Source organism: Kogia breviceps, chromosome 10 (genome assembly GCF_026419965.1).
Source record: "Kogia breviceps isolate mKogBre1 chromosome 10, mKogBre1 haplotype 1, whole genome shotgun sequence".
In the NCBI taxonomy this organism is placed as follows: Eukaryota; Metazoa; Chordata; class Mammalia; order Artiodactyla; family Physeteridae; genus Kogia; species Kogia breviceps.
This window is the reverse complement of record NC_081319.1, coordinates 6,138,938-6,152,319: the sequence shown is the minus strand read 5'-3', so window position 1 is coordinate 6,152,319 and position 13,382 is coordinate 6,138,938. Positions and strand designations below refer to the sequence as shown.

General features: G+C 48.3%; 1 protein-coding gene across 7 annotated transcripts in view; it reads left to right on the top strand.

Moving 5' to 3' along the window:
- Positions 1 to 13,382, top strand: part of ATG7 (autophagy related 7) — a 319,810-nt gene that overhangs the window by 104,928 nt on the left and 201,500 nt on the right. For all 7 annotated transcript variants that reach the window (XM_067043420.1, XM_059076097.2, XM_059076095.2 and 4 more), the window contains exons 5-7: positions 2,048 to 2,125; positions 5,680 to 5,796; positions 7,069 to 7,218. In XM_067043420.1, the coding sequence (XP_066899521.1) occupies positions 2,048 to 2,125; positions 5,680 to 5,796; positions 7,069 to 7,218 (345 nt within the window). The remainder of the gene's footprint in view (positions 1 to 2,047; positions 2,126 to 5,679; positions 5,797 to 7,068; positions 7,219 to 13,382) is intronic.

The window sequence follows — 13,382 nt, the reverse complement described above, 5'->3', positions numbered from 1 at the left end:
ATGAGGTGCCTGGCATATTTTCCGTGGTCCCACAGGCACGGTCCCTCTGATCGTGAGGGGCGCGAGTCTGTCATAGAAGCTAGTGCCCGGTCGGCATTCTGCGTAACTGTGCGCTTCCGCGTTGATGGGAAGGTCAGGGAGGAGGCAGCCAGGCTCTCGCCTGGGGACAGGCTGGAAGGTCAGGGCGGGGCAGGGCGCGAAAGCTCTGCTGCCGATCTCCAGGTAGCATGTTGCAGCAGCTTGACCTCTCTCTGTGAGAGAGTTCTGTTCCTGTGTCTGAATGCATTTGGGTTCTCTGTTCTTTGTGCCCCTTGAAGAGGCTTTCTAGTTCCAAGCCCTGTGATGCTGTCAGAGCTGATCATGTAGTCTCTCCAGTGTCCTCAGGGGTGAATCTAAATGGCTCCATCTCATTTACAAGGCTCCCTGTGGCCTGGCCTCCCTGTGGTCCTGTGGCCTTTCTGTCCTGTCACTCTTGGCCTCGCTGTCTTTGACCCAGTCATAGCAAATCACTTAGAATTCCTTCCTTCACCACTTTTTGTTCTCTCCTCTCTCCTTGGGACATGATGTTCTCTCTGCCTGGAATGTCTTTCTTTTACTTCTTCACATCTGAGTTAGTGTGAGGAATAAATGAGAGGCAGTTTATCCCAGCCCCTCTAACACCCACTTAGTCGATGGTCTTCACATTAGTCTTAGAAAAGAGTCTGATTTTTTGAGGTACGCGGGCCTCTCACTGCTGTGGCCTCTCCCGTTGCGGAGCACAGGCTCTGGACGCGCAGGCTCAGCGGCCACGGCTCACGGGCCCAGCTGCTCTGCAGCACGTGGGATCTTCCCGGACCGGGGCACGAACCCATGTCCCCTGCATTGGCAGGCGGACTCTCAACCACTGCGCCACCAGGGAAGCCCAAAGAGTCTGATTTATGTGAGGGTCGTGGTCAGAGAGGGAAGTCTCCTGCTTTTGGCCTGAGGAGGGACTCCTTCCCATGCCTTGGGATGGGTGACCATAGTCGATTAACTTGGCCTGCGGCTCGACTGCTCCTGGGCTCCTGCTTTGGCCGCACATGTCAAAGGCTGACTCCAAAGAGGTGGGTCAGGTCTTAGGCCATCATCGAAAAGAGCACGTTGCTCCCCACAGGAATCCTACCCCCTCCCTCATCCGAGGCCCAACCTCCCCCACCCCCAGCAACGCCCACCCCACCCTGGTTTTTCAGAAGCAGGGCCTGCTCTCCTGTGGTCCAGCTTCTCCAAGGTTATTATTTCAATAGCAGGAGCTTCTCTTTCCTTGTTCCCCTCTTCCACTCACATGTGGGCAATGGCTCTTACTGACACAACTGTTTGTCTTGCTTAGTGACACAAAGTGTAGCCACTAATCTTCGCTGCTACCACACCTTGCAGCCAGCAGCCGCTGACCAGGACCAGCTTCTGCTCCCAGCCACAGCCCTTGCCGAGTGTCCACACTCTTGACTTCTTTTCTTCTTCAGGGAAAGATGATCCCAAATAAGACTTAAGAAATCCCTGTACATAGTTCAGATCACTGCCTCCGGAGCGCCTCCCTGGCTCCTTTCCCTCCCGTGTCCTTAGCCGAGCTCAGGGCTCCTCCCGGGCACTGTCCGCCCCCCTGTGAGGGCACCTGCTGCCTAGTGGTGTACAGACATTGACGCCTGGCTCTCTCACAGCCTGTTAGCTTCTAGAGGGTGGGGACTGCGTCTCCTCTTTCTGTAGCCCTGAAGTGCTTGCTCTGTAGTTGAGAATAAGTAACTATTTTTTGAGGGAAGTAACGAAGCCATAAACAGGCCGATTGCCTCCTCTGATGCTGAGCCCCCCTGGGAGGAGGCTTCTGGGTTCTCTGACTTTCCTCAGTCTCTGCAGGGAGTGGGGCTGGGGGGGAGGCAGTGTGAAGGGGGCAGAGTGAGTGGTGACGGCACGTCACCACCCATGAGGAGTGGTGCTGGGCTGCGGGCAGGAAGGGCTTGCTGCTGGGCCGCTCCACGTGTGTCTGGGAGGGAGGAGACCCTGGAACCTGCCTTGATGCTTTTCCTTCTTCTGGCAGATCTGGGAATCCATCAGATCGGGGGCTGCTCTTGACAACCCTGTCCTCCTCAACAAGTTCCTCCTCTTGACATTTGCGGTAAGTCCATGGACTCGGCTGCGTCTAGACTGCTGACTGCCCTGGCCAAGCCCAGTGCGCCAGCGGTCAGTCTGCTCTCTTCTCCCTGAAGCTTCTCCCTTGTGTTAGTCAAGTCATGGCTGTTGAAGAAATGCCCTGTTAGTGGCCGGATGGTGCTGGCGCGCTTACCACTGATGCAAGATTAATTCATTCTTACTGATCGTGCTGGTGGTTGTTGCCCGACTCTCATCATTTAGGACGTGACAAAGTCGGGTTCCAGAGCAACAGTTCATCATTGCTCATGTCTTTGTTAAGTTCAGCTCCGCAGAGCCCAGTTGCTGGGTCCATCGACACGAGGAACAGGTGGTGACTCGGAGATCTTAGCCATCCCCGGGTGGCTTCTAGATGAGAGGGGATCACCCTACATAGCTTGTCCACACAACTGTGTTTTTTTAAGAAAGAAAAATATTTTATGCAAGTGAGACCTAATTAAAGTGAACCTTAAGGGCAGCCTTGAAGAGGAGAAAAAAATCACATTAGGGTGACATCTGCTGCCTAGGGAAGCAGGGAAAGGATCTGGTCATGGTGATGGGGAAAGTGGGAGGAAGGTAAGGGCTGATTGTAGAAGTACCAGCTACATGCACACGTGCAGACACGTGTGTGTGTATCCATATATCTACATATAAAACTAATTTATCCTTTATAATTATGTCGACAGTATAATATTCTGTCAAGTGTATGTTCTTTAGACTCGGGTGTGTCTAGGTTGTTTTCAGTCTTCACTATTATAAAAAAATGTTACAGTGAACAATGTCGGCCACGCTGATTTTCTTTTCTTCTTTATTTCTTTATAATACATTCTTTGGGGTGGGCATGTAAACGTACCGATGTTGACACATATTAAGTGTGTTGGCTGTTTCACCCCAGCCTCATCCGCTTCGGTTATTAACCCTCTTCCCTACATTTTTCTTCTTTTTCTCGTTTGCCAAGTTATAGGTCTTGCCTTCTTCGTCCCCCACAAACTAGTCCTCCATTTCTTCCTCATGCTGCCTCTCCGATGTACCGCCCAAGGCAAAGGAGAGAGAGACAGGGTCCAAACTGGAAGCGATACCCCGGGGCGCCATCTACAAGGAGCACATTTTCCAACAAGTTAAAATGCTTTCTGTGTGATCGTGGGGAGATAGAAAAAGGTTCAAATTCTTCAGGGGATTACTAGGCCCAATTTGTCATTGATAATTTGTAAATTTGAGTAATTCTGTAAGCTCACTACTAGGATAAATGTAAGCAGTGCTAATTAAAGACTTGGTTTTTTTACTTTAACATCAATACATTTTCTGTCCCAAGAATTGTAGTTAGTATAATCTAATTGACAATTTGCATTTAACTGAGGAAATAGTATCAGCTCCCACTTAAAGCTTTAAGGCATTTCCCTGAGTCATTATGTGCATTGGCCCTGTTGCGCTTTCTACTGAGCATTCGTAGCCTGACTTTAAAAAAATTAAAAGTCTCCGTCTTAAAAAATCATCAGACACAAAGGGCTTTATGTTTAATGTAATCGAGATCCTTTGTATCCCCCCAAAATTCTAAGAAATTCAAGCCTTTTGACTTTTGAAGATGACTTGATGAAGCTTCTTAGAAACTGTGAAGTCCTTCATCTTGAATTGTTTAACCTTTTACTAAAGATCAATTATGACAAATCATTTAAATACAAAGAAGAGAGAATAATCTCTGGAGGTGTTTTCTGCTTTCCTTTCTACTCTTTTTAGGACTCAAAGGTACAGACACTTTATTAATTTCAGTTTTGCAGTTTGCTTTGCTGTTGTCAAAGGGAGTTTGTTCGTAGTTGATCAATTAGTGGGCAGAATTAAAGACTGTGGAAACTATAATTACTAGACTTTTTCATGTGGACACACGTTTATGTGTAAGTTTATATTTAAAAAGCCATCTAGTATGACTCCATTTCCTAGAAAAGCCCAGAACAGGCAAATCCGTAGAGACAGAAAACAGACTAGGAGTTTCCAGGGAATGAGAGTGAGGTGAATGAAGAGTTTCTGGTATCTCTAACTAATAAACCAGTGGGGAGCTTCTGCTGTTGGGGTTTCTTTTTGGGGTGATGCATGTGTTCTGAAATTGGTGGGGATAGTGATACAACCTTCTCACTATAGTAGAAAACCACTCGTATGCTTCAACGTGGCAACTTTCATGCTGCGTGAATTATGTCTCAATGAAACGTCATCAACCAGCCATCCCCCCTCTTTATTCTTAGCAAGTTTCGAGAGGAAATATTAAGTATCCAAATAAACTGCATAGTGGTCAGTGGTAACGGACTGGCGGGGAAGCTGTCAGATACCCACGTAACCATGGGGTCCTCGCATGTGAGTGACTCAGGCCACACCTGCTGTAGGAATTCAGAAGCGAGAGCATTTGACCTGAGTGGGAATGGCATCTAGAACAGCCCCACAGGTCACTGCCCCTGCATCACCTCCCCTGGTCAGGGCGCAGCCACATACACCCCTGAAGATGTGACCTCTCATGTCATCGATGCTGATGCTCCTTAGCTCGTAGAACCTCTTCTGTGACTCATACAGCTAATCATGTACTTACTTTATCTCTGTTCCCTGCAGAGACTGAGCTGCCCGAGGGCTGGACTGGGTTTTATTCATCTTCTTATTGTCAGAGTGTCTAACATTTTGCCTTGTACACAGCAAGTGCTTAGTCGTTGACTTGAGTTTCACCAACATGGCATTTCTGAAAACCACATTATATTATCTCAGGCATATATAGGTTATGAATAGCACTTTTTTTTTTTTTTTTTTTTTGCTGTGCGCGGGGCTCTCACTGCCGTGGCCCCTCCCGTTGCGGAGCACAGGCTCCGGACGCGCAGGCTCAGCGGCCGTGGCTCACGGGCCCAGCCGCTCCGCGGCACGTGGGATCTTCCTGGACCGGGGCACGAACCCTTGTCCCCGGCGGACCCCCAACCACTGCGCCACCACGGAAGCCCTGAATAGCACATTTTAATAACTTTAATATCATGCTTACTTCATTCAGTTGTGAAAAGAGTGGTAACTGTTTGGAGGTCGTACCTCCACAGATGGCACACTATGTACGTGTGGAACCGTGGTCAGGAGCCTAAGTATTGGAAGTAGAATTCTGCTTTCCTCTCTGCCACTTGGTATCTTTGTTTGGTTCAAGTTTGTTCACCCCTCTCTAAGCTTCAGTTTCCTGTCTATAAAATGGGATGATAACGGTTACCTCCCAGGGTGATTTTGTGTATTAAACAATGATGCGGACAATGTCAGTTACTTACTGAACACTTCCTGTTAGCAAGTGGCCGATAAAATATATTATGTCTTCCATGATGTATTAGTGTGTGGTGTGTGGAACTATTTTGGATGAACACAGAGTTTCCACATCCTATCGTGAGTTCTGCCGGAGATGAGAATTTCTGACAGGCTGGTTGTATCTTGCGTGCATCAAATTTTTCTGTCTCATGTAGCTACTGGGAAGTTAAATTAATAGGTGCGTTTCAGTTTCACCATCGGCGCTGTTCTGATATGTTCCGTTGCTTCTTCTAGGACCTGAAGAAGTACCACTTCTACTATTGGTTTTGCTCCCCTGCCCTCTGCCTTCCAGAGAGCATACCCCTCATTCGGGGGCCAGTGGGCTTGGATCAAAGGTTCTCACTGCCACAGGTATCAACAAATAAGACAAAATGCAGGTAAAACTGGGTTTAACGTGCATGACTAGTTTATCGAGCTGATTCTAAAGACACGCTGGCGCTTGTCTGGATGAAGAGGTGGTTCCCGTGGAATCCTCCAAAGCTGGTACTGGAAGCAGGCTTACTCGCACAGCGTCTGCAAGCGTGTTTTGAAGAGTAGTGAGCAGCACTCCTCCAGGTTCTTGGGAGCATTTGGTGAAATGCTGAAAGCCAGTGGGGAGGAATTACAGAAACATTTTGAAAGACTGCAGGAATTTGCCAAATAGTGGTCTCCGCTCTCAGTGTGGGGACCGTGAGGCAGTATACTTTGGGGAGAGAGTCCTTGAAACCAAGTAGAAGATGTCCTCCTTCCTTTGTGCCAGGTTGCAGAGCTCCTACAGTAAGAACAGTACATGCAGAGCTAGTCTTTGCAGTTGAAGAAAGATAATAAGGTCATTAGAGATGGTTCCCAGAAGGGCAATGAAAATAAATCAGGTTGGTAGAACACAGACCCTCAAGCCCCAAAGTCTGACTGTTGCTGAGGCAAAGATTGAGTGGCAGGTGGAAGCGCGTCATTCGCTAAAACCCTGAATTCCGAAGCCGGGAAGCAGCCCTTATTAATTAAAAATAATAGTAAGCTCGGTGACTAAGACAAGTCAAAGGTTGTGGTTTTGTGGAATTAATTTTCTAAGGAGAAATGTAAGTGGGAGAAAAAGAGTATACCTGGGGATTGACTGCTGATGGGTTTGAGGTTTCTTTCAATGGGGACAAAAATGTTCTCAAGTTACTGGGGTGATGGTTGCAAATTCCTGTGAACATGCTAAAAACACCATTGAACTGTGCACTGTGAATGAGTCAGTTGTATTGTAAGTGAAGTAAGCATGTGTCAATAAAGCTGTTAAAAATTATAGAAAGGGTCAGGGAAAAATTCATCTGTGGTAGATTCATGCTTGGCTATCACAGGAGAGAGAATGTTCGGCTACCTCTCTACACGTTTGTGGTGACATCTTAGGGAATCGGGAGCCATCATCCTGTTCCGTACAATGTCCCTGTGTGCCCCTGTCTGAGACACTTCAGCATGCACGTGGAAAGCATCATATAAAAGTGAGGTGGTATGATGTGGGGCGCTCTTACGTTTCTTTGCTGCAGAAGTGTGATCAGTCATTTACAGTCTTCTGGCTTGAAAGTAATAACTTTTATGTTAATTTTTAGCTCGGAACTAGATATGTAATTGTCTAGAGAGTAACTCAGTGTTTCCTGTTTTCAGATTCAAGCCCTTGAACGAGCGTATGATGATCTTTGTCAAACAGAAGGAGTCCCAGCGCTGCCTTACTTCTTAATCAAGTATGATGAGAACGTGGTGCTGGTTTCCTTGCTTAAACACTACAGTGATTTCTTCCAAGGTCAGAGGACCAAGGTCAGAGAAACTTTGAGTATCATTTTTATTATCCAGTAAGAAAATCTGATGTTCATGTTATGATAGACCACTGCAAAATTTGTACTCCTTTGGGTCTCTTAAGCCCTACAAAGAACGTTTCAGAACATCTCTTCATCTTTACCCTCTTCTAGCCCTGCAGTTCCCAAATCAGCTCCTCCGCCAGATTTTCTTAGCTCTGTGGCACCTCAGAGTAATTTTGGATTCCTCACTTCCTCTTAGTGGTAAAGTTATTTCAGTTTTTCTTCCTGATACATTTTGTATCTATATTTTCATTTATTGCCAGAGCTACCATGGTAGTTCAGGTCCTGGTCCTCTCACTCCTGGACAGTGAGAGTCTCTTGCTTCCCCATGGGAAGCATGTCCCTCAGGCCCCTAATGTTCCCCGTGTCATTCACGGATCAAGAGTTCATGGTGTCTTCCTCCTGCCTCCAAACCACCTTGCCTGCCTCATCTTCCACTGTTTTCCTCGCAAACCATTGCTCCAGCTAAGATTCTCTGTTTCCCACCAGACATTCCCCCTAAGCAGATACACCTAGAACTTTCCCTGCATCTCTCTGTGTCCTGGTGTTGTTATCATCTTCCTGAAATAGGTCCTGCCTGTGGGGATTCTAAGAAACCCTCTCCCCTTGTTGAAACCCTGCCTCCACGGTGAGGCCTTCTCACGGTGTGGCAGGTGTGACCTGTCCCCTGTGAACTCGCTGCCCTTGCCCCCTGACCGCCCCCCCTTGCCTGCTCCACTCACTTGCTTGCATACACTGCCTTTTGTGCTGTTAGACTGTAAGCTCTCAGAGGGCAGGGACCAAGCCTGACGTATCCATGTCCACGTAGTGGCCAGCCCTTGCCCCAGGCCCTGAATACAATTCTTTTGAATGAGGGAAAGAATACTGTGTGTTTTAGGTGTGATGAGATACATAGTAAGGTGTCTTAGCCCTATCGGACACTGAAAGTTAAAAATAAAAAAATTCATGGTGATTATCACGCAGTTTTGAAATTAAGTGGGAGAATTTCAGTCGCTATGCAGATATATATCAGAGCTGAGAAGAGACAGGCCTCTCACTGGTGCCCTGACTCTTTCTTAGCCTGAACTTCAGATACCTTCTTTTAAATACACTTTTTTTCTCAAACACATTAGCATTTTGTTTTTCAGAGGGAGCCCTGTTTAAATTGATTACCGAGTACTGGAGTTTTATTTAAATTCTACCCCTCACCACCCCAGGCATGTTCACAGAACCGTAGCTCAATTAGTAGCTGCGAGACCAACCATGGATGATTTGAAGCCCGGTCGAGGGCGAAACTGTGCTGTGGTGGCAGGCGGGGCGAAACGTCCTGGGTGTCAAAGCAGCTGGAATTTCATGTTACGTGTGGTGAATACATGGTCCCCCCCAGAGGGCAGCTCTACTGAAATAACAGTTTGCAGAGCACATGACAGTTTAAAAGGGGCTTTCATGTACTGGATCACGTAATAACTTGGTGAAATAGGTATTCTCAGTATCTGCATTTTCTGTTTGACAAAAATGAGACTCAGAGTCACACGGCCGAATCATGTCCTTCCAAAGCCTTTGCACTTGCTTCCATTTCATTCTCATGTCACTGGGGGAGAGGCGGTCCCTGCTTGGCATTTGGAATCAAATAAGTCTGGCTTTGATACCCAGCATTGCCACCTAGTAGCTCCGTGACCTTGGTGAATTTGCGCACCTTTCTTCACCCGGGTCTACCTGTTCTGTGCTACTAATCCTGCCTCCCACACGGCTGCTGAAGGTGAAATGTGATGATGTGGATAAAGTGCCCAGCATTCAGCAGGTGCGCGCCTTCTTTCTTTCTCAGCAGCAGCCAGTTTTTAGAGACGGGACGGCTCTCTGGAGTCTCCTCTGAAGCGGTCTTGGCGAGTCTGCCAGGGCCCTGACCTGGAGGCCAGCCGCTGGCCAAGTCAGACACAGATCCTTCGCTTGGTTAAGGTCGATCTCAGGAAAGCCTGGCATGGCTCAGCGCATATACCGAGCACCTCCTGTGAGCCGGAAATTATGAAATGTGATTATACCTGTTCTTGCCTTCTAGGGGAGATGAGACATTGACTTGTGGAAGGTTAACTAGAAACGCAAGTCACGGAAGAGAAGTGCCAACGAAATAATATGGATGATACTTTTGGTTGTTTATCTGTGCCCAGTCTTGTAGACAGGATCACCAGCAGCTGTGCAGCTTGGTGGGCTCTTAGGAGTTTCATGGGCTCCTGGCACACCTCCCTTCTGTGGTCCTGAACGTCCCATCCTTTCCCCACACTGCTGCCCAAGCGCATTTTCTAACACAGAAATTGCACTGTGTCACTCTTCTGCTTAAAACCCTCGTGCGGTTCCTGTTGACTTCAAGGTAAAGTCAGAGGTGATTAGCATCCAGTGCCTCTTCTGATGCTCCGCAAGATGCATCCTGTGCTGTGGCTGCAACTGTGACCTCCAGACGCCCCTAATCCCCCCTTCCTCCCCCCATCTTCCCACCCTCAGTCACGCCTGTCCGTTGTCCTTCCTGCACCTGGCTAATGCCTCACCCCACCCCCTTTTCGGTTCATCACCCCTGGGAGGCGCTGGCGGATTCCCCGTCCTGTTTGACATCCCTCTTCTGTGTCCTGGTACAGCCTCTCTCCTGGCAGTGACTGGGCTCGCACGTAGTCTTGGGTTGCTGCTTGTCTGCCTCGCCCGTATCACCGACCAGCCCGCAAACAGCGTTAGCACAGAGACCGTGTTATACCCCACAGCGCGTCCTCTGCATTTAGTGTAATGCCGGACACTTAATGGACACATGGTGTGTGCATGTAGAGAGGAGAGAGTGCCTTGTGGACAGGCAGAATCCCTTGTGGACTTGAGCAGAGCACTGAAGAAATGATTTCTGTGAAACCTACGGATCACGTCACTTGAGGTCACCCCGGCCTTTGTGGCATGGATCTTGTTCACTTGCTTTCACATAATTCCAGTTGCTCTTTCGTGTTCCTTGAGTCATGAAGTTTCTTTGAAATTTTTTATCCTATTCTTCCACAAATAGGCATTGTTTTCAGTGTGAGCTCCTGCAGTTGTGCTCTGGCTTCATATTTTATTTCCTGCCTCCCCTTACCAGGACTTGGACTCCCGAGAAGCCACCGTTCCTCTGTGAGCCCTGGTGTCCTCACAGATAAGATGGAGAACTGTTGGAATCTCTCCAGGTTTCTCTCTTTTCATTTTGTTTTCTCTTCTGGGGGAGTCTGGTGCCCACGACCCTGGTGACCACATTCTCCAGCCTGAACCTCCTCTGGACCCCGGAGTGCATCATCCAACCCCCTGCTGCCTTCTCCAGCTCCTCGAATTCACTGTCTCCAAGCTGAACTCATGACCTTCGCCCGAGTCTGGCCCTCTTCTGGGCATCGCTGTCTTGATGACACCGTCATCCATCCAGTCACGATAGCCAGAAATCTGGGCAGCCTGCTGGACACCTCCGTGTCCTTTACCACCCCCCCCCGTGTCCCATAGGTGTCGTGTCCTAAACTTCTGTCGGTCTGCTGCCTTTGCGTTTCTTCTGCCACCACCCCAATCGGAGCTTCGTGGTCTTTCACCTGCTTTCCTGCAGCACCTCTTAACGGGGCTCCTGTGCTGCTCAGGCCTCCCCCCAGTCCGTCCCCTTTTCACCCCAGGCAACCCTCCGAAAAGCAGATCTGATCACGTCACTCTCAGAATGAAGCATAGCGGTGCCTTCTCTCCCCTCCGCTCTAAGAACAGACACCTGATTCCTTCGCGGGCCGTACGGGGCTCTGCACGGCCTGGCCCCTGTGTGGGTCCAGACCCAAGTCCTTCTGTGCTCCCCGCAGAGGCGCTGGGTGCCCTCCTGCTGCAGGGCTTTTGCCCGTGCCTTTTGCCCGGAACTCCTGTCTCCTTTCTCTTCTTCTGCCTCTCCTGTCCCCACTGCCACACCTCCCCTGTGCCCGGTGAAGTGTTCGCTCTTCCTTCAGATTGAAACTTAACTCACCATTCCTTGGGGAAGCCCTCCCTGACCTCTGTAAAGAGGGTTATGCTGCCCATAGTGGGTCCTCAAAGTGCTGTGTGGCTCCTCTTTGTAATATTTAGCACAACTGTATTGTACATTTTCTTGAGTGACCTTTGATCTTCTTCTCCCATGTCAGAGTGAGCTCCATGAGGGCAGGTATCCTGTCTGATTTTTCACCATTGCATCTACGTCCCGTGGTTATCATGTCTGGTGTGTAAATACAAAGGGGGGCTGAGGGCGTGAGTGCCTGAGTTGTGAGGATTGGAGCTCACATATGTGAAGTCCCTCGGTCAGTGCCCCTTACATAGGACGCCTCCAGCGAGCAGCAGGTTACTCCTAACAGGGCTCATTATAAGTGTTCTCTTTCCTATGGTCTTCCGATTAAGGCTATGTTGCTTATGAAGGCTTTCCCAAATTGTCTATGCACCTAAAGTCAGTATGTAGTATGAGTCGTACATGTGCTTGGTGGTCTGACAGGAGACAGAGGATGGGGGAGGTGTGTGATCTGCTGTGGATAATTTAGAGCAGTAGTTCTTAGTTTGAGGAAGGGATGGATGATGGTCAAACGTACAACCTCTGAGAATTTGGTGGAAGCAATCGATCCTTACCCACCAAAAAATAAGCATCTAATATCTAACGTCAGGAGATCCATAGAACACTGAAACGCATTCCTGGATCCTCTTTGGGTCCCTGACTTAGAGAAACATGAAGGGGAGCCTGCCCTGGTGGGGAGAGAAGGCTGTGGGATTGCTGTGATCTGGAGCTGGGTGGCCCACCTCTGTTCCCAGCCAGAGCTGGGACCTTTGCATCTGGAGGTACTGCCTGTTCGGGTCCGGAGCCCCAGCTCGCTGGGAGGGGGTGGGTGCCTGTCCCTGAAGAGGGCGCACCGTCCGCTCACTCAGCAGCGGCTGCGGTTACCACATTCTGAGTTCTGGCTGCATGTCCTGCACAGAGCTGGTCACTCACGCGTGATATCAGTAGCCCTTGCAGCACCCTGCGGAAAGAGTAGTGTAGTTCTCATTTTATAGGTAAGGAGATTGGAAATGAGGCTGGGGCGTGGCGGCCCCTTCACATGTGAATTATCTTGCCTCCTGTAGTCAGAATGCTTCCCACAGCGGGAAAAAGAGCATCCATGTTTTTCTCAGTAGCTCACAGCACAACATGACAGAGTAGGAGGGCCAGATGTTGGGTCTACCTGCGACCTGGTGGGCTGTGACCTCTGAGTCTCAGTTTCCTCCCCCTCTTCCTCGTAGATGGTTGTGAGAATTAAGAGGTGATGGATATAAACAGGCTTTGTTAGGTTTTACTCACGTGTTATAATTGTTCTCATTGTATTTTCTTAGAATACATTTGTCAGCTTTCATTTTCAAAGGAAAATGATTTTCTGTGGACTGACCTCCATCTCCCGCTATTCTGTATAGATGGAATTTTGAGGTCCTGAGTCATGCAGCCAACTTTGCCTTTACCAAAGAAAGGCACACTTTCTTGCCTTTTTGGTTTTAAGAGAAACATGGAGAAATTAGTCATGGCCTGCCTGCAGGAGAAGCCCTTCCAGAAATTTTCAGAAGGCCCCGGAGCATCCAGGAAGGTTTGACCAGTTCACTCATGATGGTTTCTTTAAAGTAAAGCTGAGTAGCAAGTGCATCTTTGGTTGGTTTCTTCTCGTTTCTTGGATGACTTAACGGTTGTTAAGGGTGATCGCTAGGAGATCGCTTAATGTCAAACTCCTTTGACTGTTACTTGTAGTTAAAAATACCTGTTACATTATGATTCTATAATCATATTTGTGTGTGTCTTTAGATGTATATACACACGCATAGAAAACTGAAGCAAAACTTTCACAAAATAATACTTTGCTAGGGGCTATGCACTCTGTTTTCTATCCTATTCTATCTTTTGAAAAATGCTAGTTGAGACCCAGTGAGTGATTTAGGACTCACGAATAGCTCATCACGTAGAGTTTGGACAGTGCCGTGTGCCCACTTTGAGAATACTGGCAAGTAAATGAGCTGCACGCGGTGTGGTTCCATTCATTATTTTTATGTCCAGCTGTATCTTTGTTTTTAAAATCTCACAAAGCTCTTCAATTAAGTTTTGGGAATTTTTTTTAAGTAAACATTTGTGTATTTCCTTCTAATCTT